Source organism: Aphis gossypii, chromosome X (assembly GCF_020184175.1).
Source record: "Aphis gossypii isolate Hap1 chromosome X, ASM2018417v2, whole genome shotgun sequence".
In the NCBI taxonomy this organism is placed as follows: domain Eukaryota; kingdom Metazoa; phylum Arthropoda; class Insecta; order Hemiptera; family Aphididae; genus Aphis; species Aphis gossypii.
The window spans coordinates 17,038,904-17,065,167 of record NC_065533.1 but is presented as its reverse complement, the minus strand read 5'-3'; the positions used below and the strand labels follow the sequence as shown (position 1 = coordinate 17,065,167).

Here is a 26,264-nt window from a genome sequence, read left to right as displayed (position 1 = left end):
GTACTTCTACGACAGTGTATTTAGTTTTACATACTCCGGGACTCCCGTACGAGATTTATAGCTAAAAACTAGGTAAAATGTATGTTATAATGATTATTTTAAAAATTATTTAAAATTTTAAATTTTTATCTTTAGTTGTACATTATTTTATTTCATTTACGATTATTTTTGTGTAAAATGCTTCAATTATAGTGCATATATAAATAGAATTAACACTTCAATGTATTTGACTTAATGTTTTAAGAGGATGAAATGTGAATTGAATGTACGTATGGACCTAATAGCTTTAATCTGCCTCTGATTAATACCTCCATTCAGATTTTGACCGACTATCGAATATTATGTAAGGAACTGGACGATATTAAGCTTTAAGCTGCTCTATAAAACCTATAAGCTGGTATACTGTATACCGGTACCTACGTGACGTGAATCAGAAAGAGAGATATAGAGAGCGAGAAAGGCTGCAGAAAAATAGTCTATCGAACAATTAATAAATCGACGCGTGCTCACAAGTATAATATAATTGTCGAATAATACACTATGTATTTAATATATTATTTATTTATGCAAACAACATTGTTGTTAAATTTTATATCTAATAGCTCAAATCGTCTCACAAATGTAGATCAGTTTTTAAAAAGTTTAAATTATGAATTCATCTGGAGTAGGTACAGAAAAGTAATGATTAGTTTTGTGATGGTACATTTATACAGGTATAATAATATATTATGGAACCACGGAAAGTTTGTTTATATTTTGTATGCATGGAAAATGAATTCAAAATTTAAATATTTAAAAATACAAATCATTTCGTGTATAAATCTATAAAGAAATAAAGTCCGTTAACTGTCAACCTTTCAAAGAAGGCGAGATTACAAATCGTGAATTCGTAAAGCGACGTTGTCGTTTTACTTTGCTTGTCGACGACCATTTGTACGTCTATGTGTTGCCGTAAATTGTGCGTATATTTTAAATGAACAAGAAAAAAAAACGTATAATAACATTTAATGTTTACTTATTACTTATTATGTACTACTAACACTGGCCATAGTATAATATAACGTTCATCATTGATGGTATTGTATTTTGTATAAAATGCGTGTTATTATTTCAGTACTAGAAATTTGTACGTTTTTGTCTAAATTGAAGCTGCATGTTTGATTTATACGACTTCATTTTTTTAGTAAAAAATGTTTTTATTTTAGGATTCTAAATTCGGAGAGAATGTACGTGTAATGTATAAATCTTAATATTTTCTATTTTTATATTATTAAAGAAAAAAAAATGTATATTACGACACCCCCGTTTTCTTGTTAAAACATGATTCTTTTTCTTTTTTGTTTTAAGTAATGAGCAAAATAATATTAATAGTGACTTATTGTTATTAAAATATTGTTTTTGTATCTTGTATCGTTAATCTTTTTGTTCATACCTATGTATAATTTTAATAAGTAATAAAATTATTAAAGTTGATGAATTTAAAATTTATAATAATTAAAATAACACAAGTGATATGATTTGAAAAAATATCCATTGATATGAGTATTTAATGATAGGAGTTCAATGAGTGAAAAAAATTATATTATAATAACGCAAATACATGGTAATAAATAATAATATTAACAATAACAAGAAATTTATCGGAGTATAAACTTTTTTTTTTTATTATAATCAAAGTTTTTGGATCATTTTTAGATGACGCGTGGTATTTATCTTAGAAAAAGACGATAGATTGAAAATTGGAGGGCTTAAATAAATAGTTATTGGTTTTTACGGAATTATAGAAGTTGTATCTTAACGTTATAAGTTATGAGTACATTTATGTATGATTTTTTTTTTTAGGAAATCGTGCTTTTCGGGAACAAATTAGATTTGGATTATTTTTTTAAACATGTGAATTTCTTTTTTTTATTTTCTTATGGGTTTTGTAGTTGTATTTTATTATCAATTGTGAGAAGTAACTTGTTTATAATTACTACTGTATGAACATCTGGATATTTTCATACTTCTGAGTTTCGCTATGTTATCATCAGTTATTATGTTAATTGTATTTTTTTATATCATATAGGGCATCTGCTATTTTATTTTATTTACTTTTTTTTTTGTTTAATAATTCAAAAGTGAAATCTAATATTTTTAAAGTTAATCTATTTATCTGGCTGATAACATTTTTAAGTTTCTATAATAACAGAGACATGATATTATCGTAATATACAGTTAGTTTTCTTCCACATAAATATTCACTAAAATATTAGCATAGCAATTTTAAAGTTATACAAGAATAAGTTTTTTCATTTATTTATTTTAATGTTATTTCAATAATAATAAAATATTCACGAGTATAAAATAAATAAAAATAAATAATATTATAATATATACATGAAAAATAAAATATCGTATTACGGTGATTCAAAATCCTTCTGATTATTAAAAACAGTTATATAGAATTAAATTAGGTACATTTGTTGTGTGTAAGACCTAAATTGTAGGTATACTGTTTAGTTAAATATTAATTTTAGAATATTTTTTACATATACAATTGCAATTATATAGATATTTAAAGTTTTAATATTAATAAAGTATCAATTTAAGTTAGTATATATGTGTCAATCGATACATGTATTTTACTTTAATTGCAATGTTTCTTAGCAATAGTACTTAGAAACTTCTTCCACTAGTCTATCTACATTTTTTTCATTTATCTCTACGAATTGTTTGCTCTGTCTACTAAAATAGTGTATATCGCCGGTATATATGTCAAACCAAAGAGCGTGTATATGCAGGTCATACGTCTCTAGACGCTTCTTAAGGAAATCGTAGCTGGCAATATTTTGAATTTGTTGTAAGGTATTAATCTGTGATAATTTATTTGTTTCGGAAAACTTATCGCCCAGATCAATGTAAGCGCTAATTCTGCGTAAAGGCGTCTCGGCCTGAAAGATGAGCGGTGTGTCGAAGCCCGCCTCTTCTAGCTGTTGGTATTTTTCTAAAGACGACATTGCGTGTGTGCAAAGCCATGATCGGAGTGGTGACATCCGACGGTTGATGATGCTGCCATATTCCGTGTCTTTGAGTAGGTATAACAAGTTCATTGCTTTGCAGTCAGAATGCCCGCAAACGATAACGTGTCTTACATCATTGTGAATACATCCTAGTTCCAAGGCAGCAGGTTCGCATGTAGTATATTCGTCTTGGAAATGCTGTGAATGAGGAATCAAATTTCCAGCGTTTCGGACGATGAACATGTCACCTACGTTGCTTTTAGTAAATCTGGCGGGTAACATACGGCTATCCATACAAGTGAAAAATAAAGCTTTAGGTTCCGGTCGGTTTTTCACTTTGACAAATTGTTCAACCATCTCCGCTCTGTGCGTCTGTCTATACTTCATTATGCCTCGAAATATGCGGTCCATATCTGTCGGGTGATCTTAAGTCGATTAGTTGATTGTCCTTTTCTATTTCACTCTGATTTTGGGCACTGGAAATTGTCCGAGTATAACTGTCGAACCAATTTTGAAAAGTTTTAACGCAATCGGTGGCCTCTCGTATCTATGTATAATGAATCAAAATATAAAAAAAAACTTGCTGACGTGAATCACTATAATATCACTATAATAATCACTATATTATATATTAATAGGTATAGGTATACTAATTGTAATGTTGTTTTAATAGCTGGATAACATAAATTATAGCTAGTGGGTTTTTCACTGTAGTTTTTAACTTTGACTATTTATTGCGAGTTATATATTATTGCTATTATGTAAATAGCGGACGCAAAGAGTTAAGATTTTATATAAGTTATTTATTTAAATATAATTATATGATTTAATGTACTTTTACATAAATTATAGGTGAAAAAATATTTGGAATAAATACTCTCATATAAATACTTCTTAAAAAATACATGAAATATATTTTGAATACTATTCTATTATTTTGAATGTCTTAAGAAATACTCATAATATATTTTTGTTTCTATATTTTCTTGTATTCTAAGTAAATTATTCTGTATTCTACCAATATCTGTATTTTAATGTATAATTTATGTTAAATTTTGTTTTTAAAAGTTTTCTAGGTGTAAAGTGTACATCTAATTCATATGAAAATATAATTACTTACCTATTTGGAGTCAGCGTTACTCTTATTTAGTAAATCTATAAAATGAAAGTCCACGGTTCAACTAAACGTATGATGTAAGATTTTATTTTTTGAAATTGGTGAAATAATTTAAACACAAATAAATATATGATAATATGTTTGCATAAGTAAAATAGTCGGACAGAGTTTTACACTGGAATTATAGTAACACTAGGTTAGATCAGTGAGAACTAACTGACTTTAATTATGTTTAGGCTCTTTTTCTACCAATGACTTATCGCACTTGTTATCTGTTATAATTTATTTAGGTTTTAAAAAGGTACAAAAATGTGTTATTGTTTGTAATAATTTTGTCATACTAACATGAAAATACTGTACTATTATATTAATATTAAACTATTATCACTGATAAATATCAAATTAATTAATATCAAATCATTTAAATTAAATATGTCACCGTTGAACCCAATAACACAATTAATGTAAGTACCGTTTAATCTACTAGATTAAAATGAATATTAATATTATATTATATATTATTATTTGTTATATTTATTTTATATTATGAATTACAAGGTACACTTGTTAAACGGGTTCAATAATGTCATACCTATTTAATATTAATGTTTTGATAATTAATTACAGCTTTTATTGTTAATAAATGTTCACAATATGTAAAGAAAATTCGATAGATCAATTTATGATACAAATAATTAAAAATGTATCAATAGGTACTAGAGATTTAATATTCTCATCAATATTTTCTATTAAATGATAGTATTAGTTTTGACAGATTTCGGAAAAAATATGACATTTTTATGAGTTTTACCTATTAGTGTTTTGTATAATTAGTAATATAAAAATGTTTTCAGTTTTCCTATTGTAATTTAACAGCGTTTTGCTAAAAATCATTTTATTTGTGTATAATAATTATACTATTAAAAAAAGTAGGTAATTGACTTTTATCTTATGTACCTACTTGATATTATGTCGGTTAAAAAGAGTTTTTATATGTGTGAATTTACTCCAATGATATTTATCGATATTTTGATTTTTAAATTGTTGTTTTTGTTTTATTTTAGTTGATATTTATTTTCATATCTTAATGTGTACTATGGATTACAGAATATCATGTATTATTTAATAAGGTTTCGTCGATGTAATATAATTCAGATAAGAAAAACGTCAATGTGCTTTAAAATTTTAACATTTGACTGCCGATGTCAGTTTTTTTATATCGGACGCGCTAGCTAAACGTTTTTAAAAACTGTATTTAAGATTTTTAATCGATTCGTTATTTTTGACTGCATCTATTATATACTACAGTATATACGTTTCCATTAGGCGTTTATATTTATGTGGTGCTTTTAATGCTTCGGCGGATGCAATTATTTCGATTTTAATTTATTACTTCTGGGTAAAATAAATTAAACGAAAGTGGATCACACCTGATTACACGTCGGATGGTATAATTAATTGCCGTTGAGAATAAATATAGAAAACTACCAAACATAAAATGGACGTGGCGGTGCGTTTTAATTTTTGACAGTGAATTTTCACGTTATTTTTTCATTTTATTGTAAAGCTCACGCGGAATTTGACATCTGTATTATATTATTATTATATTATAATATTATTATTGAGTTCATGACGGCTGCACAGTTACACGACTCTATTATTGTAATGTATGCTTGAGGCGTTAAGTAACATTCGATAAAAAAAAATGTTATTTATACTGGAAATTGATAACTCGTGTTTTTTTTTTTTAAATTACGAGTTTTCGTGGTATAGTTTATTATTAAACACGCTTGATTTCATCGTTCGCCGTATTTAAAATTATTGTAAATCATTACAATGCGATGCGAAGTAGGTATATGTTTGCATGAATTATAAGTTTACAGATTTTTTAGAAAACTCATAATTATAATATGAAGTACCTATATTATTATTATAACATGTCTACTATGTTCATTTAATTGTAAATGCAATAATTTTTATCCCTTGCACTTTGCGTTTCAATCTACAATTCTATTATAAACCATTTCATAATACAATTTTTTCTCGGTGATTCTTATTTAATCATTTTGCACTTGTTGGTATGGATATAATCATCAAAATAAACTGTTCAGTCAAGGCCCAAAAACCGACGATATATTTTACGATCGAATATACCTACGAACAATAAAAACGGATTATTATTATTTTTTATCTCAAAATTTATCGATGTTAAACTCATAATAATATATATTGTTCTACTGTATAGTTTTGAAAAAGTTTTTTTTGCGCAAACACATACGTCGTACACATAGGTTAAGTATATATTTTATATAATATTACCTATACTCTATAAACTCTTAAGTTATGTATATAATATAATATACCTACTTGTTATTTATACACAGTGAGTACATAAACATAATAAAATATCATAAGAATAATATATAGATGAGTAGTGACTAGTGAGTACCCACCTATGTAAACAAATTAAATTACCTTCCATAAAATCTACAGTACAATGTAACATATATATGTATATTTTTTTAAAGTCAATGGTATATTGAAATATACATAAATAAATTAATGGGGGAAAAAATGTTTAATTAAAAATGAATTCCAGAAACAAAACTTATCACGGTTCCATTTATCGAGTTTTAATTGGAAGTCATAGAGAATCAACAGGCGTTTAAAAATTATCTCGAAACCAACGCAAGCACTCACGCATTAAGTACAACTCACATATAATAAGTAGTATTTTAATAGGTACATCGTACATCATTCGTTAGTTTACTTAATAATAATAATAATAATTATTATGTTTGATTTAATGTAACGTCAAAACGAAATAAAATCGGGCTTGCGATAAGCATTGCCATAATATTATAGTGGGTTGTGGGTATTAAATTGTATGTACTATATTATATAGTTATCGGTATAAATAATAATAATAATATATTATAATATTAAACCTGCTAATAATTGTAGTATATTATATAATATTAATAATATTATAAATTCTAATATACCTATCTTGATACGCAAACCACCTACCTGTTTCCTATCATACGCGTTTACGTTTGCACTATAACAAAATGTATAAATATAATGCCGTCATCGTACTTACCAATGTTATAATAGCACGAGATTTAATATTATTTTAACGACGATCGTTGTTTTAGGTTTTAAATAATTAGGCACGGTCTACGACCAAGTTAGTTGGGAAAGACACTTACTCTACTCAATGCGTATGTGTTATGTTACCTATACAACGTAGCTTATTATATGCTGAAAACAAAAAAAAATCTCTTGTTTAAACGGGCCAAGGTTGTCTGAGTTCAATCTCATAAGCGATTAAAATAAAATATATTTTATACGTAGGTAGACAGAAATAATGTATAAGTAATTACTATATTTTGTCGTATATAAATGCCGATTACTGACACATAGTCATATTATAATATATTTATACGAGTAGGTAAGGTGCCTATAAATATGTTATATTTAGGTACAGGGAGGGTGATTTTTTGAGCACGTTTTCTTTGTGTAGTATATTTATAAATTCTCTTCTACTACAGTAAAATAATGTCCTGCGGTGATGTTAACTTTTGTTATTCAATACGAAAATCATATATCATCCGTATTTACTATAAATTGTTAAACAGATGATTTGTTGTTGAAAATATAATAAATATACAGGTACCAATCTAAATCGAAATTCGAATGTGATGTTTTTTACTGTAGGTATGCATTTACAAATATATCACGATAAATAATGAATATTTTAATAAATATATATTAGGTTATGGTTCTATGGTATAGTAACTTACATTAAACACACATTTTTTTTTAAGTTCTTAAAAATGTATAGACATTTAAAACTCCTTTATAAATCAATTAAAATCCAATTTTAGTATATGTTTTTGATTTAAATAAAATTAAAATACACTTAGTTATAAATTATCAGTATGCCTAAGATACATTAGGTACATATGTAATTCAACTGCAGCAATTAGTATAGATACTGTTTTTTCATCCGATTTAAAATTAAAACTTAACTAATTTATTGAGTTTATATTAATACATACTCATGCAAGTCTATAGTACGAAACACCGATATCTTTAATAAGTGAAGCTCATTATTACAGGAGAATTTTAACTTCATATAATTTACATTACATAACATATTATCGTGTGTCAATCCATTTATTAGACATATAAATTTCAAAATATTGTATTGCTGTTTACCATTTAGTTACCTAGTTAGCGGTGGTTATAATATACTATGTTATCTATACCATTATTGAATCGTTACAGTAGTTTCTATACGGTTTAGCAGTGATGGTAAGGAATTAATAATAATTATTCATGTCAATCATTTCGAGTGAAGTATAATAAATTGTTGTCGAACTTCTAAAAGAAAATAAGAACATTGATGTACGATAAGATCAGTGACACTTTTATAAAATATAACTGTGGTCAATTACAACTAATAAGAACTGTAGTATGGTTGTTATTCGAAACATTAGTAGGTACGCTAATAAATAAATATGGATAGTAGTAGTGGATCTAAACGAGAGCAAATAATATATTATATGGACTTTCTTCAAAAATTTAATTTCTACACTAAAACTGAAATAAAATATTTTCTTGTTTGGCGGTCTTAATGAAATACAATAATCATATTTGCAATCGAAGGTACATGCTGTATGTCTGTTTAGCCTTTTGACGAAATTTACTAATTTACTAAGCATACGTTTTATACAGTGGATGTACACAATTTTGATTTTTGACTCTTCAGTGTAATAATAAGATAATATTTATAATCACTGAAGCGATATGATTTTTCAATTCATCGAGTCTTGTATATACTCTGTTAATCCGTTTGCTCGATAGCAATTAATTACCAAAATATGATCTATAGTTACCTAATACGTGTTTTTCTAAATAATCCGCATACACACTCTTCCAATATAAATATTTAAAAAAAAATCCTTAAAAAACTGTCCACTTTTATAGAAAAATACTGTGTAAGACATAAATAAGACTAACATTACGTAACAACCTTCGAAATCCATTAAAATGAATTATTATTATGACGGTATGTCGGTACACTATTCATGATTATAACTAGACAAAAAACCATTTTGATAAAATATTACATTTATAAATAATTATTAGATTACTTATGTAGTTATGTATAATAATAGTAAAGGTCAATTTGTATTTGAACTGAGCCAGCTTAATTTTGTGTGGCAACTAACGACCACGTATAATATTATAATAATTACGAAAGATTTGCATAAACACGTAAATGAAAGCTCACCTGTAATAGTTATTGCTTGGTTATTATTATGCGTTTAAATATTATTCTTAACCTAAAAATAATTATCACAATTAAAACCCGTATAATTATCGTCATTGTGAGATGCGTATGGTAAAGACACTATAGAGTATAACAGTATAATATGTCATATTATTATTATTATTATTAACTAAACACAGCGAATACATTAAATTGGGTAACATTATAATATAAACTGATTATGATGGTAAGTAGCCTTTTAATGTATTTATTGACGAAATAACAATTGCCATAAACTTAAACTTTTATAGTATAATTTTTTTACTGTAGATAGAAAATATTTTATACAATCTGTCAAGGATCTCAATTTTTTTTTCATGTACGTGAATTATAATATATTATTATATAGCAAAATGTAATAGAACATATTACATTATTATAAACATAATTTGAATTTTTTGTAACTTCCTAAGAAATACTTATTATATTTTATGATAAAACAACCACCTTTTATGAAGAATCGCGTATTTTCGAGAGATTTTGCTTAATATTGGCTCAGATACTGAAAGTTTGAAATGGCACTTTAAAAATAAAATTAAAACTAATAAAGCTAATCTTATAATAATTATATTATTATTTACAAAAATGATTTTGCCTAAGATTGTTTTGAGGAGTTATATCATATATCCGGGGTTGGGGGGGGAGGGGGTGATTAATTGCCCATTCTCAGCAGTTAGACTTGTGTTTGAGGTGTTCATTTATTTATTTTTGATATCATATAGGTACTAATTATATCGTTTTATACTATTCAGCGTATAGTAATTAAATATTAAACCATCGGCATAGTAATAACGCATTCCGTATACATTTATAATATTTTATATATACATTGTGTAAATAATAATTTTTAATTTTTGTATATCTGCTGTGAAAGAGTAATTTTTAAATAAAAATAAAAATAACCCATAATCAATTCTACAAATGAAGACGATGATGTGTAGTATACATATGATCACAGTTTCTAGACAAACTGTACTACACATTTTTGCAGAATTCTAACCAGTCGGTAGCGATGGTAACACAGTCATTTTAACAAGCTTTTATTTATTTTCTTTTTTGAGAAAGAGAGGACTAACGCGATGTCGTCAAACCAAACTCTTTTCCAAGCAGTGTATATTATAAAAACAATTCGTATACATTATAATAGTAACGCTCCAACGAGTATTTATAATTACGGTAGCAGTATGTTGAGCTTTTTTTTTTTTAAAAAAAAACGCGTATTTTACGCTTCGAAAGCAATTTATGTGTAAATATTACAATTAAAATCGTATATAATATAACATTTTATATTATATTATTATAACGACTGAAAAATTTGCAACCTGATAAACATACACAAACGGGACTATATAGTTTATGTCGTGGAATACATAGGTACATAATATATTATTATAGTCATATGATAGTCATAATACAGTGTCTTGTATAATGTGGGTAATAATCCATACTACAACGTATTTTAATAATAATAATAATATTTAAACACACCTCTGTCGTGGAATTACAGAGAATACATTTACAATTCAATAGGTAAACTTTATCTAATCACTCAAAGTGCCTTGCCGCCACCACTTTTACCTCGCAAAGTTTTCTTAAGAATATATTATGTATATTTATAATTACAGGTTTTGTATTATATAATATGTATAATATATTATTAGTGGTGTGAAAAACTTTAAGCGTTCTACTCCGCGTTGTGTACATCCACCCCACCACGCAGTCTGCTTTTTACCATGATCTTTTACTACCAACTGTTTGTTTTTCACTGAAACAAATCGAACGTTAATTAAAATGGTTGTGAAATAACGTCGGTAGAGGGTGCCGACAACAGGTAGCGCTGGAGATAGTTTGATGGTCAAATTGTGACGATGGGGGAGTTAGGCCTTATGAGATTATTTTGGACACTTGCACGTCAAATATCACCTACTGCAGGTGGCCAAAATCCTTGACTTACGATAGTTACATTAATAATACGTATTATTATAATTATTAATTTCATCATCGTTATCATCCCATCAACTACTCGGGCGTGGATCCAGAATATATTATCGGCAGGAAAGCGGGCGATATGTGTGTATCGTATTTTATCGGCTGTTGAAAATAGATATTCTAGAATTCCCCAGAGTGGCAGAGTCTACTGAAAAGGAGGAGTATCGCCCCTTATGGCGTTCCTTCTTAGATCCATGCCTGCAACTACGTTTCGTATCTGTTGCATATCTATTGCACTGCTGCAGTTGGTTGACGAGCGAGGAAAATTTTTCATTATGCCGCCTCAAACAATTTGCCTAGAAATTGTTTTCCTATCAATATATAATATAAGAAAATGCTAAATAAATACATATTTTTGTATCATTATTGTTTAAATATTAAATGCAACTCTCTCACTATGTAAATAATGATTATATTCAACAAATAGTAGATTAAAATTTCCGTCGATATACATTTTTTTTTTTTGTTATAATATGTAAAGAGATAATAGTTAGTAATGATTTTGATGGATTTGAAAATTTAAATAAAAATAATTTTAACAACATACCTAATTAAGAATTTTGGACTATAGTTTGCAGTTTATATTTAACTGAGACATTTTATGAAACGTTTAAGATCTATATTTGAGTTAAAAGGTAGTAATTATTGTCCATCAGTGTACCATGATGTAATGATAACTATATTAATCATACTTTATTTTATTTAATTCATAACAAGTTAATGTTTATTTCAAAATTGGATATGTTAAATTGTTATTAGAAATTTCCAATCGAATTGTCTTTTTTCTCATATTCCGTGAAGGCTTCACGTTTTAGTGAAATTAATTTTGGTTTTGAATACTTTGGACGTTCCATATCATACACTATTCACATTTTGCAAATTATGTTTATTAAAAAACCAATTGTTTACTATAAAATGTGCATTTTAACTGTATATAAAATAACATATGAAATTAATTTTTAAATGTCTGTTTAGAAATTATATTTATCAAACATGTGTTTGTATATTTAACTTTTATTTGCAGTTCATACATTTTTTTACCTAATTTTAACATTTTGATCTTTTTTTATTTTATTGTTTTTATCTTTCTTTCCCGTTTGAAAAATTATCCTTGTGACACGCAACTTCTCGCTCGCTGTACGTACTTGTTGCAGTTGTCGATCGCCATCTGCGTTACACACTAATCGTATTTTTTCTACGTTATTATTGTCCGTGTCGTGACATTATGTTTTACTGCCCTAACAACCGCGTGGTTGAAAATCTAGCTCACCAACTCTCGAAAAACCACCATCGCTATATTAGACTCTTGTTTATAACTCGTTGTTACGTAGTATTAAGTTTAATAAAATGCATCGATGTTAACTAAATTGTGTCATCTATATTATTTACAATTACGTTGATGAGCCCGTTCTGTTTATGTTCACCACACATCTATCACATAGAAATGTATTATGTTATTATAAACTTGTATTATTATTTTTAGTTGAAAATATTTTAACGTAAATCGTTCTCAAAAAATTTGTTTAGATATCTCAATAAAAAATAATATCTTCAATTTTTAAAAATAATTTAAATATTTATAAAATAGGCTTAAGGTGCACCTAAATAAACTTTTTTTTACAATTTTAAAAGTTTATTTCATTATAAATTTAATTCACAGATTTAATAAATAATTAAAAAAAAAAATTTAATGGAGTTCAGTTATTAATTTTTTTTTTCATATTAACTCAAAAGTTTTAGAGTTAAATAAGTTGATAGTTAGCTATTAACTTATTGATTTTATTTAACTAACTCAAATTGTTTGTTTTCATTAACATTTCAAACTTTGGTTGTATGTACAACATTATGATAATATACTGCATTACAATATTATTGTCGTGTCGTGTGGTAGCCTATCACAGTAATCGAGATGACGCGTTTAGAAATTACGATAACATGTCGGAAACTAATTAATTGTCTCACGTGTGTCGGATGCACTCTATAATTTAATGGTGGAACGAACTAAAAAATATACATAATATGATGAGTGACTCGTATCTCATCGTATCTTACCTAATTATAACAAATGTGCTTACGTAGTTAAGTAATGATATTTGTTTATTTATTTAAATGTATCCAAATGACTCAAGTACAGCAGTTAGTAAATTAATTTATGTTTAAAAATATATGTATATAATATGGTTTTATTAAATATATTTTTTTTGTTTACGCGTATCAACATTTAGTTAAATATCACGATTGATTTATAATAACATTTAATTTAAATTCTAATACCTATTATCTTGCCTTTTAAAATGATCTTCTTACTGTCTAATTATTTATGAGACAATTCTTATATTATATCTTTGTTTAAACTTTCTTGGATGTTTATTCAATGCTAATTTTTTGGCGTCTTGTAAGTATATGATATTTTTTCAAGCTAATTTGATGATAAAATTACGATCACACGGCGTTCTAGATAGCCGATTTAGCTACACTACTGTTCGTGGGTCTAATTTTCAAGGTCATAGTTTGATAATAATTAATGAATTATTATTTATCCACTCACATAGTCATCATCGTTTTGACAATTTTACAATAAACCATATTAATGCAATTTCACATTACATCATTATAATCGGATTATGCAATCGTTTTGGAGCATATTTTGATGCAGCTGACTAATTTTCCGACTCCTTGAGTTCAAATATACGTTTCCGTTCTTATGTAAACTTATAGAATGCCGGAAATTAAAGGTAGAGAAGGAATTAACTCCATTGAATATAGTCTGCATTTTTTCGATACGTATTACGGAGTAAAACAATAAATATTAATAAATAATAACAATGCAAACCTTTACATATCAACAAAACACAAAATAACTATTATTGATTTGATTTTGAAAAAAAGAAACGAACTGATTAAAAAATATCCATTAGTCAGGTTAATGTGTATAAAAAAAGCAAGTCGTTATATGTATATAATTCATACTATATAATTTAGTATAAGTGTAGGTATTGTATAAATTTTTTTTATCTAAAACTATACTCAGTCGATTTTTTTACCATTCTAAAATTACAACATTGGGGCATTGGGCTTCGTTATTACGACGTTATATAAAACTTGCTATTTATGTAATATAAGCCATAAGGAATACTCCGCGATTCTAAATATTTATTATTATTCACAGTAAATATTCAAAAACTCACTCATTCGAATTTTGATAGAGGCATTTCGATTTTTTCAAAAAATAAAAATTCGTCATCTCAAAACAATAATTTGTATAAAAAAAAATAAACGAATATTCCATTTGAAAAATATACCAATATATTTAAAATGCGATATGATAATGAAGTTAGCACAAATATTTTGAAAATAGCAGGAATTTCAATTATAATTCACGATTGTATATTATAATGATTATAACATTTAAATGATAAGATAGAAGTGAGTGTAATCGCTTTATATATTGCTCATATGTGCAATCCTCTTCGATTGTTTCGTATTATATTATATTAAGCGATATTGTTTGAACACGCAAAATGTCTTGTTTATAGGACTTCGTTTTATGGGTGTGGGGGTTGTATAGTTTACGCCGTCTGTTTGGATTTGGTTGTTTGTTTTTTTCCACCATCACCACAATGAAAAAATAATTCACTTTAACGGCATTTTCGTTTTGCACCCGACCAATAACGGCATGTACCTACCTATATATTATACTTATGGGAATCGGGTATTTGTTTTCCTTTTTTTGAATTACATCACGTTTTACTACTATATATACTAAGGCGACGAATTCGGTTAGGCGATGAAAAACGAAACGAATCAACGCTGAAGACGACGGTATAATAATAATCAACATTACTTGTATATCTATATACCTACATTGTCGACGCCGTTGGGAATAGAGCGTATCAATAGTGCACGAGAAAAGCCGCCCTCTCTTTATTTTACTACTCGTCGCATTTCAACACCGGTTACGATAATAATATATTATAGCTATGTAGACCTATATGAATATATATATATATTAGCTGTATTACTCGACTTCACCTGGATTAAAAATAATTATCTTTCTATACATTTTTTCGTTTTACTCAAGTTTAAAATAACTATACATGATATAAGAACACAACACCTGATTGCAATGATTAATTTTATGATTTTCAACTTCTGGATTTATTTTTGGTGTAAACATTGTAAATGTGAAAAACAGGAGACAGAGTTGATTAATGCTGACATAAATTTAATTTTTTTGTTATCGATTTTCGTGAGTCATAACTAAATGCACGCGTGATATATCTTATAGCATAAATAAAGATTAAAAAATAAGCCTTAGACATCATTCGATTCTCAAATGATTCATTGTTCAATTTCTATTAGTGAAAACGATCCAGTAGTTTTTGAGTGTAAGGAAGATAAAGACAGAAAGAAAGAAAGTAACATAGAGAGAAACGTTCATTTTTATTTAATATATTAGATAGATTATACATACTAGGATGTGTTGTTTAAAATACATATTCGTATAGTGCGGGTGAGAAAAGAAATAGGAAGTACGACCTACTAGTTTACGGATGGTCGTGTTTTACACGATTCGAAAAGTAGCGTCTGTCTATGTCTTGTATTGTAGGCGAATTGAATCGATACCTATTCTAGCAGTACTGTAATAATTAATGACAATATGGTATATACATACAAATTTTTTATACATACATTTGTCGTTTCTACAGGTCTTATTTAGGTATCGTATATTATTTTTTTATTAACAACCACTGCACTACTGTACCTATTACTGTTGTTAGCGTATAAATATTATGTATCGTATTTAACGTTCGATACTTTCTTGAATTTTTTAATCCGAAAATTTCTAGAGATGATAATAATAATAGGAACCAATGTAAATACGATTTAAATGATTTTCATTCTGTACAATAATCAAAATAAAATTGATAATGTCAGATTTATTTCAAAAGCTGTAAACATAATTTATTTAATTTTTATAGTTTTGTAATAAAATAATTATAAAGTTCGAAAGTTTAATTAACTATGTATAAATTATACGAATTAGCGTAATAATATTATTTTCAAATAAAAATTCAAATGTCGAGGGAATATTTTTCAATTTATTATACTTAACACGTCACGTTTGTCTAGTGTAGCTAAAATAACGACACTTCATTAAAATTCAATTTGAAAGGAAACGTTTATTTTTATCACAAAAATGCATTTTAACTTTTATTTTTATACTTCAAAACGTGATAATTTAAGTTTTTTAATTGTATGAACTATTAAATTATATATTTCATTTTGGTAAAAAATTGTTTTATGTTGGCCGTTGGGCAAACAATATTTTTTTCTGAATTACTTTTCAATTATAATAAACAAAGAGTATTTAATTTTTTTTTTAAACATATTTTATTTAAAGCTATATAGCTATAAATTAAATCAATTAGGTAATATAATAAAAGTGCTTTTACGTAGGAAATAATTTTAACTACAAAAGTTGAATCAATGGTTCGTGATCGATAAAGCAACAATTAATATTGTGTCTTCATCGCAAGTCATTGCATTTTTCTCAATTTTATTATTTAAAAGATTGGAATAATAGCACATTATAATATATTTATACATAATATTGTAGCATGGTATTCATTTCAATATACTCTGAGAATTTACTTTTTTTAAACTTAATTGGATTACAGTGCACCACTCTGAATACACATACTACATACATTTGATACGAAAGTGTATTAAACATTAATAATAACAAACGTATAACTCATCTCGTGACATAACATTTGTGTGTGCGTGTACTGTAGCAGGTCTGTGTATTGAAAGCATTGCACTACATCATGTAGTAACGGAACACAATGATGACGGTGATACAACTGGCAAACGTATCAAAAATGGAAAAAAAACTCATTGTACTCGTCTCTTTCAATGTTTGTTGTTTGTGTGTGTATGTATGTGTGTTCGGACTTATATTCTCCCTACCTACCACTCACCCTGATCGAACAATGTGTACTACTGTTATCTGTACCTACCCGTGTGTGATGTGTCTACGGATCACCGCTTGTAAAACTTGTCAAAGCTATCGTCGCGCTCGGCATACATAATATTATTATATATTATTTTAATAATGACATACCTTTATATGTTATTATTGTTACTATATTGCACACTTGGGATTTTTTTATTTTATATATATATATACAAATATTCAGTGCCTTTCTTGAGCATACTGTACATTACGATTCATAAACATCAAAGGATTGAAGTATGTGGTTTTTATTTTAAATTTGTTGATGTTTAATATCAATTTTAAAATTTTCATACTTTTGTTTGATCTATTTGTACATTATTTTTAAAAATAATAATATATAATAAAACATATTTTATCTCTTCATATCATCTATATTGCACGTATGCGTGCTGAGCCACATTTCTGTTTAATATAGTCGTGCAATATAATACAATATTGTGACCTGAGAAAGTTTGTGATTTCAATATATCTGTCAAGTGCCTGCAATATTCGTGTCAAATTAAGTTTTTTAATTTTATATATTAAAACGATTCTCAAATATCTGAAAGTGCATTGAGATATTCATTTATTTTTTTTTAAATTAAACTGTTATCTTTTTTAAAAGGAAACGACAAACGTAATAATTTAAAGGGAGATTCGGTATTTTATTTAAATCTTATAACATTTTAATTTATGATATAATTATGTCGAGATAAGCCGTGTAAAACGTACACATGATACAAACATGCATGAGAAAACTGTTGCAGCAAATCCACAAAACGTCAATATGCCTTATTGTAATGCACATGACTGATTTTAGTATAATATTATATTAAACTGCGATCAATATAACAAAGCGACAACTTATTCACTGTATTATAAAATATCGTAGGTAGTTGTGAAGGTATGCGCTTTTTGCGACTGATTCCATTATGTTAAAAATGCATAATAATGTTACCTGTACGATTCATAATGAGCGTGCAATTGACCGCTGCTACGGTATAAAGCACATGCAATACATATGGATACAGTTACACATATTATATTATAAGATAAATATATTTTGTTGCGATAATAATACCCGACACTAGTCAAACTAAATTTACAATGAAGTTTTAATTAATGTTAATTTTGAGAGGTATTGCAACTCATACTGCAGCGTTTGTAGAGTTACTTCTATTTATATGATGAAGTTGTATTACTTTTACCTTAAAATGTAATATCATTTCAATTAAAGATATATTTATTTTTCTAAAATATTACTGGATCCTAATAACATTATGTTATCAATACATGAAATAATGATTAATAAACAATAAATAGTATGCAATTTTTAAAAGACACTACCTAATTATTTTTCACTAGTTCAATTTCAATAATAATACTTTTTTTTGTAAAATAATTATTACCAAGAAAAATCTATGATTGTTTTGAGTAATTTTGATTTTGATTTTTATTTGAAAAAGTATTTTAAATACTTTTTTAAAAAAAAAAAAAAAAAAAGTCAGTATTATTATTTGAAATGCTATCAGTAATTATCGTCACAATGTTATAATAAGTATTATATTATGTTATTATTAATCAAATGTGTAACGGGTAAACTTGCAACACAGCCGGGTGAACGTATCTCGCATACTTGCTGTTTTCGTTTAACCGCCATAGCTAGCCGTTTCTATAAGCTGTTTTAAGTCTAAAAGTAATTTTACTTCCTTTCATTTTGTCATTTTGTATTAAATACTGTGAGGTTTTTATTCTGTTTTTGGGATGTTTTATCCTCTTTGCTCACATTACCAAATACTATGGTATCGTCATAAGCTTTTTAGCCGTTTAGCTCTTGTCTTTTAGCTCAAATCACAAATATTATTTTTGTGTTTTGATCAAGTTATGGATCAGAAAAAAAAAACTATCTATTTCATCTCCATATTTAAAAGTATATGTGTGTATGTGTATAATTATAGTTCTATGAAATTGAGTAACATAGTAATACGTCTTGAGGAATAAGGATAACATAATATGGAAATCAAGAAATAAAAACATTGTTATTTATTTTTAACTTTGTTAATCTTTTTCACTTTCGTCCTTTGTACTCGTGGTCCTTAAATTTAGTGAAAAAACTAAAATAAACATAAATTAATAAAAATATGTGTGACACATAAAATACAGTAAGTTTATGTATACATACACAGTACACACGAACGTTATATTGTATATACATTAATACAGTTTTTTATGAGCTTTTTAATTATACATAATTCAAGGAATTTAATTAACACTTTTTATAACTGTGTGGTCAATACTTATATTTTCTTAATTTGTCTCTGATTCGAACTTTTTTTAAGTAATTTTAGTTTAGCTTAGCTTCCACTGCTAAATTTCTAACCCGATGTATAATAAAACAAATATTAATAATAACCACAATGTTATGCTGCACTTATAGTTGATTTTTAATTAAAAAAAAATATTTCAGTATTTACACACTAAAAAAGACATTTAGAAATTGTATAAAAAGGGAAAAGTCGCACCTTTATTTTCAAATAAATACGCATACTTAATCATGACCTCAGATGCACACAAAAATGCACTTTTGAATTATTAGCAACACAGCTATTAATCGACCCGTCTAAATTTTATGATGCACATTATATTACTTTTGACTAGCATAATTGAGGGGACACATATTTATATTTATAATAAAGAAGACAAAATATTCTAACATTCAATTTTACCCTAAAGAATATGCATTAGGTACATAAACCAAAAAAAAAATAAATAAAAAAATAAAAAAAATTGAAATAGGTATAGAATTGGAATTCGACTTAATACATTTTAAATTTATGACTTAGTTCATAATATTATGTAAAAATAAAGATGTAATCATATTCGACTGAATTAATCTACGTATATTAATATACGTATTTTCCCTCGTTACTATCTTCATATCCCAGGAAATAATCTCCCGAGCAATATAATTTCGTTCGAGACCAATGATGGTATGTTTGGTTGTAATGCAATTGCTATGGACGATAGGAGTGGACTACGATTATAGGGTATAGCGACACGCGCGACTCGTAACATCCGCGACGTGCTAAGACTAGAAATTAGAAATCACCCGTTCGTTGACGTTTCTAGTGATTAAATTCAGATGTTTACAATTATGCCGACCAGCTAATACACTTGGTGTAGAAAAACATTTAATACTATGATATATGTATTAACAAATAGACATGTATAATAATATATTGTATTTATAATATAATATTCTATATTGAGTGATTTACCAAGTATGCTCATTACTTTTTCTTCAATATCGGAATTATTCAAAATTGTATTGAGTCTTCTGTGGAGATAGAAACTTCTGTTTTTCAAAAGAGAAACTTTTTTTTCTACTGTAAATTATTCAGTGGAACATTTTTCTAAAAATATTTAAGTATTAAAATAAAAATTGGACCTAGTAGTTTAATTATGTATATTACACTTGACCGGTTATCTACTGCGTTACCAAATATTATGTGTATTATACTAATGTCTACTTATATTATATATTATCTATTTATAAGTACTCAGTACCGCAGTGATTTATGTCATTTAAGATATATTGGATAGCCATGCTCCTGATAAAATGACATATGAAACTCCTTACAAAGAATAATGTGTAACTCTCCAAACAGTTATATCATGATGAATCGTAAAATATGGTTTATTAGAAAATAGTATTTTGTTCATGTTCATATTCAATTTCATTTTTTTGTGAAAGGTTTGATTGAAATAAATAGTGAAAAAATTGATAAGAAATTATTTGTAATTTTTAGGTACTGGTTTTAATACGTATCACATGAAAGCAAAAATTAAAATTTCTGACTAAACAAAAAAATAATTGTTAAGTATGTGTATGTATAAATTAATGAGTAGAAAATCATGAATTGTTTTTATTGATTTAGTGTATAGTCTGGATACTTATCAAATTTGATATCAGTCTTCGTCTTACGCGTTGATTATAATATATAGTGATTAATTGTGTACAATTTTTTTTTTTTGTATTGAATCGTACAACTTTTCGGACGTTTTAAACATTAATATGATAATACAAGGTCAAAACGAGTTTTATTTTTCGTAACTGAATAAATTGGTTTGTAAATCTCATATCACATAGCTTATAAAGGTTGATTAATACAGCTAATACTCAAAACAATTAGTAATTTTAATTGTTTATTTAACTGTTAGACCTTTTGCACTTGTCTTATTTTTTAATATAAGTGACCATTATGCAAAGCCCACATATCTGTGGCAAAATATAGGTATAGAATATGTTATACGAAAACCAATATCATTATAATGTTTGTATAACGTCTATTGATAAACAGACTCTTTTCGTCTGCCCTTTCATCTCTTTTATAGTTTTCATTTTTTTCCCCGTCACCGGTTACGAAAAGTCCTCACCCGTCGAGCACTTCAGATTTTTCTTTCTTTTCTCTCTCTTTCTCCAGCCTATTCGATCTCTCTTTATCTCCGTATTAAATTTTTTCCCTCACTTTCGTTTATTCACAGGATCTCAACTTTTTTTCGTGTATTGCATTGCCGCTTTTTATTATTTTTAAGAAGCCTCTCTTCTAAAAGGAAACCACTCTTGAACCCGTCACAGCAATGAATACCAATCGCTGCGAATTTCTAGTTTAATTTATAACTCCCATTTCCCGTATCTGCAAGTCAATAGTTTGTATACATTTTTTTTTTGTTTTAAAACACACTTGTTATAGGTGTGTTTATACTATATATATAAATATATATATATATATATTAATACACATAGTATTTATTGTGAGATAACGTGAAGTCGTCAACATGTATAATGTTTCTGTGGAATGGATCGCGAAATCGTTATTGTACCAGAATGGTGATTTGTGCCATTCCCTCAACGTTTGTTATACCTGAAAATTTTTATTTTATATTTTAGATATCTTTAAAAAAGTAGGTATTATATCCTATTATCTTAGGAATAAATCATTTATAGATTATAGGTATATTAAATTTAAAAAAATGCTTGTTTATTAAAAATTTAAATAATTTAATTAAGTAAATGTAATTGAATTATACTAATTTAGTACCTTGGTACAATTTCGATTATCGTAAGAAAAAGCATATTATAATAATATAAAAATCAAAACGTTTCATCGGTTAAACTTTAGTATACCAATATCTACACTTGTGAGTATTATGTATTCTATAATTTTATGATTGTTTACAGACAATTTATAACAATGTATTTATTTTTGAAAGAATCAGACTAATCTTAAGCTACCTATTAATTTAATTTGAATATTTTCGTTTCATGTTAATTGTTATTTGGTTTTAAGTTTTAACACATAAATTAATTTTATCATAAACATTTTTTTTAATACTTATATAATATATATGTAAGTAGAATTTATAAGGGAAATTCATAAATACGGCTCCGAGGGTAAACCAGCTTGGTGCATTACTTTGTAATACATAAAGTTTTTCAACTTAAGTTATAGACACCTTTTATGTACCTACGTTGTGTCCGTCTGTCTATTATAGTTAAAATTGTTGCTATTTCATATTTTATTACTACAGTTAAATAAATAAATATGTGACATTCTTAAAGTTTTATTCGGAATAAACTCATACTAACCAATATTAAAAAATAGGTATCTGAATATTTTTTTTGAAATTCATTGAATTGTATTAAAATATGTTAAGAAACCGGGAATTAATAGCATGCTTGCAAAATGAGCTTTCCTAACATGTTATATTTTAATATATAATATTTCAACACTTTGTAGATATACATACCTATAAATATATAATATTGTTATTTCATACACTGCTTGCGTCATGTGCAGCAGTATTTCGTATGGTGGAAAGGTTTTTTTTACGCCAGAACTGAGTACAGTCTGTAGCAGTTCTGATCATGTAAAAGGTTTTCTATACGAGCGTCTCTACCCCATTGCCTCTGCCGAAACTCACAGATGGACGACTGTGGCGCCTATTTGTCCGACAAATTTATCGCAATGAACCGTGATTGATCGACGTTGTATTCGGATGAGATAGAACGCTCGTCTGGTCCGTTGTAGGTGTATTCTGAATACATATATATGACTCAGCGGTAAGTCTCACGTCCGTTGTCGGGTGTGTTCTCTTTCTTGATGTTGGTGGACGGGTGGTGGTTTATTTTCACTCGATTTATCCTGCTCGGACTTTCCTTTATTCGTATTTTTTCTGCTAGAGAAAAAAATCCGAATTACTCACATACTGTTAACAAAATAAAAAATGAAATAAAAATAAATTCACTTTTCTCCTCACGGTTTTAAAATTGATATTTGTAGAAAAAGTCGAGTTCCGAATTAAAAATGCAATAGTTATTATTTAATACTAATAATTAATAACCTTAACTTTTCTATATTATTATAAACAACTATGGAGACGAAAAAATATTCATTGAGTACTTTTCGTGAAAATTACGGTTTTTATTATTTATTAACATGTACTCGATTATATTAATAACGTATGGAAACAAAAACCTTAAAAGCGAATTCTTATAAGAATTTAATTTGATAGGAAAATTTTAAATTTATATTTCTATCAACTGAAGCACAATCGTGTTAAATGATACCGTAGTTATTGTAATCATTTTTGAGTCTATGCTATTTTATTACTTATATTATCTTATAACAGATATAGTTGTTAATTATTGACAATATTTTTTTTACAAATCGATGAGTATGCAATATGTTTGTATAGTCGATCAAACTAAACATTTTATTTTGCTTTTCGTACTTCAAACATTATCTACGATATAGTTGAAGGGAATACAAGTTGTATTCAATATAATATATCCTGAATTTCAGTTAGTTAGTCTTTGTTTTATCGAAAAACAAAATATTTACCTATTATTTATCTTCTAAATGGTGAATACATTTAACTTATCATTTCAAAAGGTATTGATGTTTTGAAACAATTTTTTTTATCGATCGATTAGCAACGCGGATGCCAACCGTCTACTTTTTTATAGACGTATTTGGTACGTATTTTGGTTTATTTTTTTTAATCATTACACCGCTTAACAGTTAATAGATAGTATTATAGTACTATCTAACATTTGTCTTATAGCACATGTTTTGGCAGTGAATCGCTATTTGTTTTTTCCATAAAATTCAAACAATAATACACTATAATAATATTATATATTTATAATTACATATTATATACTGCTAGACAGTCGGCTTTTTTCTATAAAATGGCATATTGCAAAAAATTGCGACATTGCTATATTTAGTGTGATATCATTAATAATTAACGAAAATAATAATTATAATTTTTATAAATGTTTAGCGCTTAGGGCCTAGCCTTACAGCCTATAGCCAATTATGCATACCTAATATTATTTTAATATTATAAAATAAAAGTTACTAGGTAACCTAATTTTCAATAATGATGCAGGTTTGGCTGTATTTAGGTATTTTGTTGTACCTATTACGTAATAGTATTATAAAAATATTCTGGACTTATATTATGTTTCGTAATGATTTAAATCAGTTTATTGGCAAGGGAAGTCGTTTTATATTATAATAATATCCATCTCAATTAATTGCAGTTACTTGGTATATAGCTCACTAATATAAAATAATATTATATTATTATGTAATAATATTTTGTTGTTACTCCATTCTTAAAAATATATTTATACATACAAGGCTTATAAATGTTTTAAGATTGGAAGTACTTGTAAATTGTAGACTTCAAATTTCAAATTTAATTTTAAGGTACCTATTATTATAATATCACTCGTGGTACTAGTTAATTTGAAATAATATTCAAAATTATAATTTTTTATTTTTATTATTAATTTTAATATCACTGCAAGTTCTTTAATTAAATATTAATAATAATTACTATTTTAATAAAATACACTTAATTTTAATGAAATTTATTTGCGTTTTTGGATTTTGTTTGTAGACTCATCGATAAAAACACGGTTATTACGTTGTGTAAGTTAATATGCCTTTTCATATATATATATATATATATATAAACGTAATCGTCGTAATACATTATAAATACTTATAATGACCAATACTCGGTTAGGTTAAGATTTTGGAGGAATCGTTTAACATACACAATCATTACAATATTGATGTACTCAAAAATTCTAAAAAGCAGCATTTCGATCCTGGAGGATCATGTTGTCAATGGTTAATAAAATGACGGGGAAAACATTGGTCCTAAAGTATTAGAAGAGAGTTATTTGGTTTCAATGCAAGTTAACAATTTTGATCATTTCTAATACATTTTTCTTTACCGAAACAGTCATTATAAAATGTTTTAATGTCCATAGCGGCATCGAGTTTCCCCGAGGGACTAATTTACTAGTAAACAGTATCGATGGAGGCAATTAGATCAGTTTGAAATATTTTTAAATATCATAATAATATTTTGAATACTTAAAGCCATAGTTTGCTGAATATGTATAGGTACCATAGTATAAATATATATATACAAATATAATCAATAAAATTATTGTAATAAATAAAAAAAAACCGGTCACTTAATGTAAGACATTCATAATGTATAATGTGATAATATCGCTTCATATTAACAATTCTCAGGGAAAATTAAAAAATATCGTTACTTTTGAAGTAAACCATATTGTGTCAAATGCAGACACTTAATATCTCTCCGGGATGTCGAATAAGAAACATGTGCTGTATTTGATTCATTATAATATATCCATTTTAGCTATTGAGTTGTATATTATATAATTTATTAGTATGTTATATTATGTTATATATGATGTAT

The 26,264-nt window shown here is 26.7% G+C and overlaps 2 protein-coding genes across 5 annotated transcripts in view; one reads left to right on the top strand and one right to left on the bottom strand.

Moving 5' to 3' along the window:
• The window catches only part of LOC114131970 (calcium/calmodulin-dependent protein kinase type 1), a 327,907-nt gene that overhangs the window by 43,866 nt on the left and 257,777 nt on the right, over positions 1-26,264 (top strand). The gene's annotated exons all lie outside the window — the stretch shown is intronic.
• LOC114131971 (beta carbonic anhydrase 1-like) lies at positions 2,646-3,413 on the bottom strand. The gene has a single exon (XM_027997330.2). It carries the CDS (start codon positions 3,411-3,413, stop codon positions 2,646-2,648), a length of 768 nt encoding a protein of 255 aa, XP_027853131.1.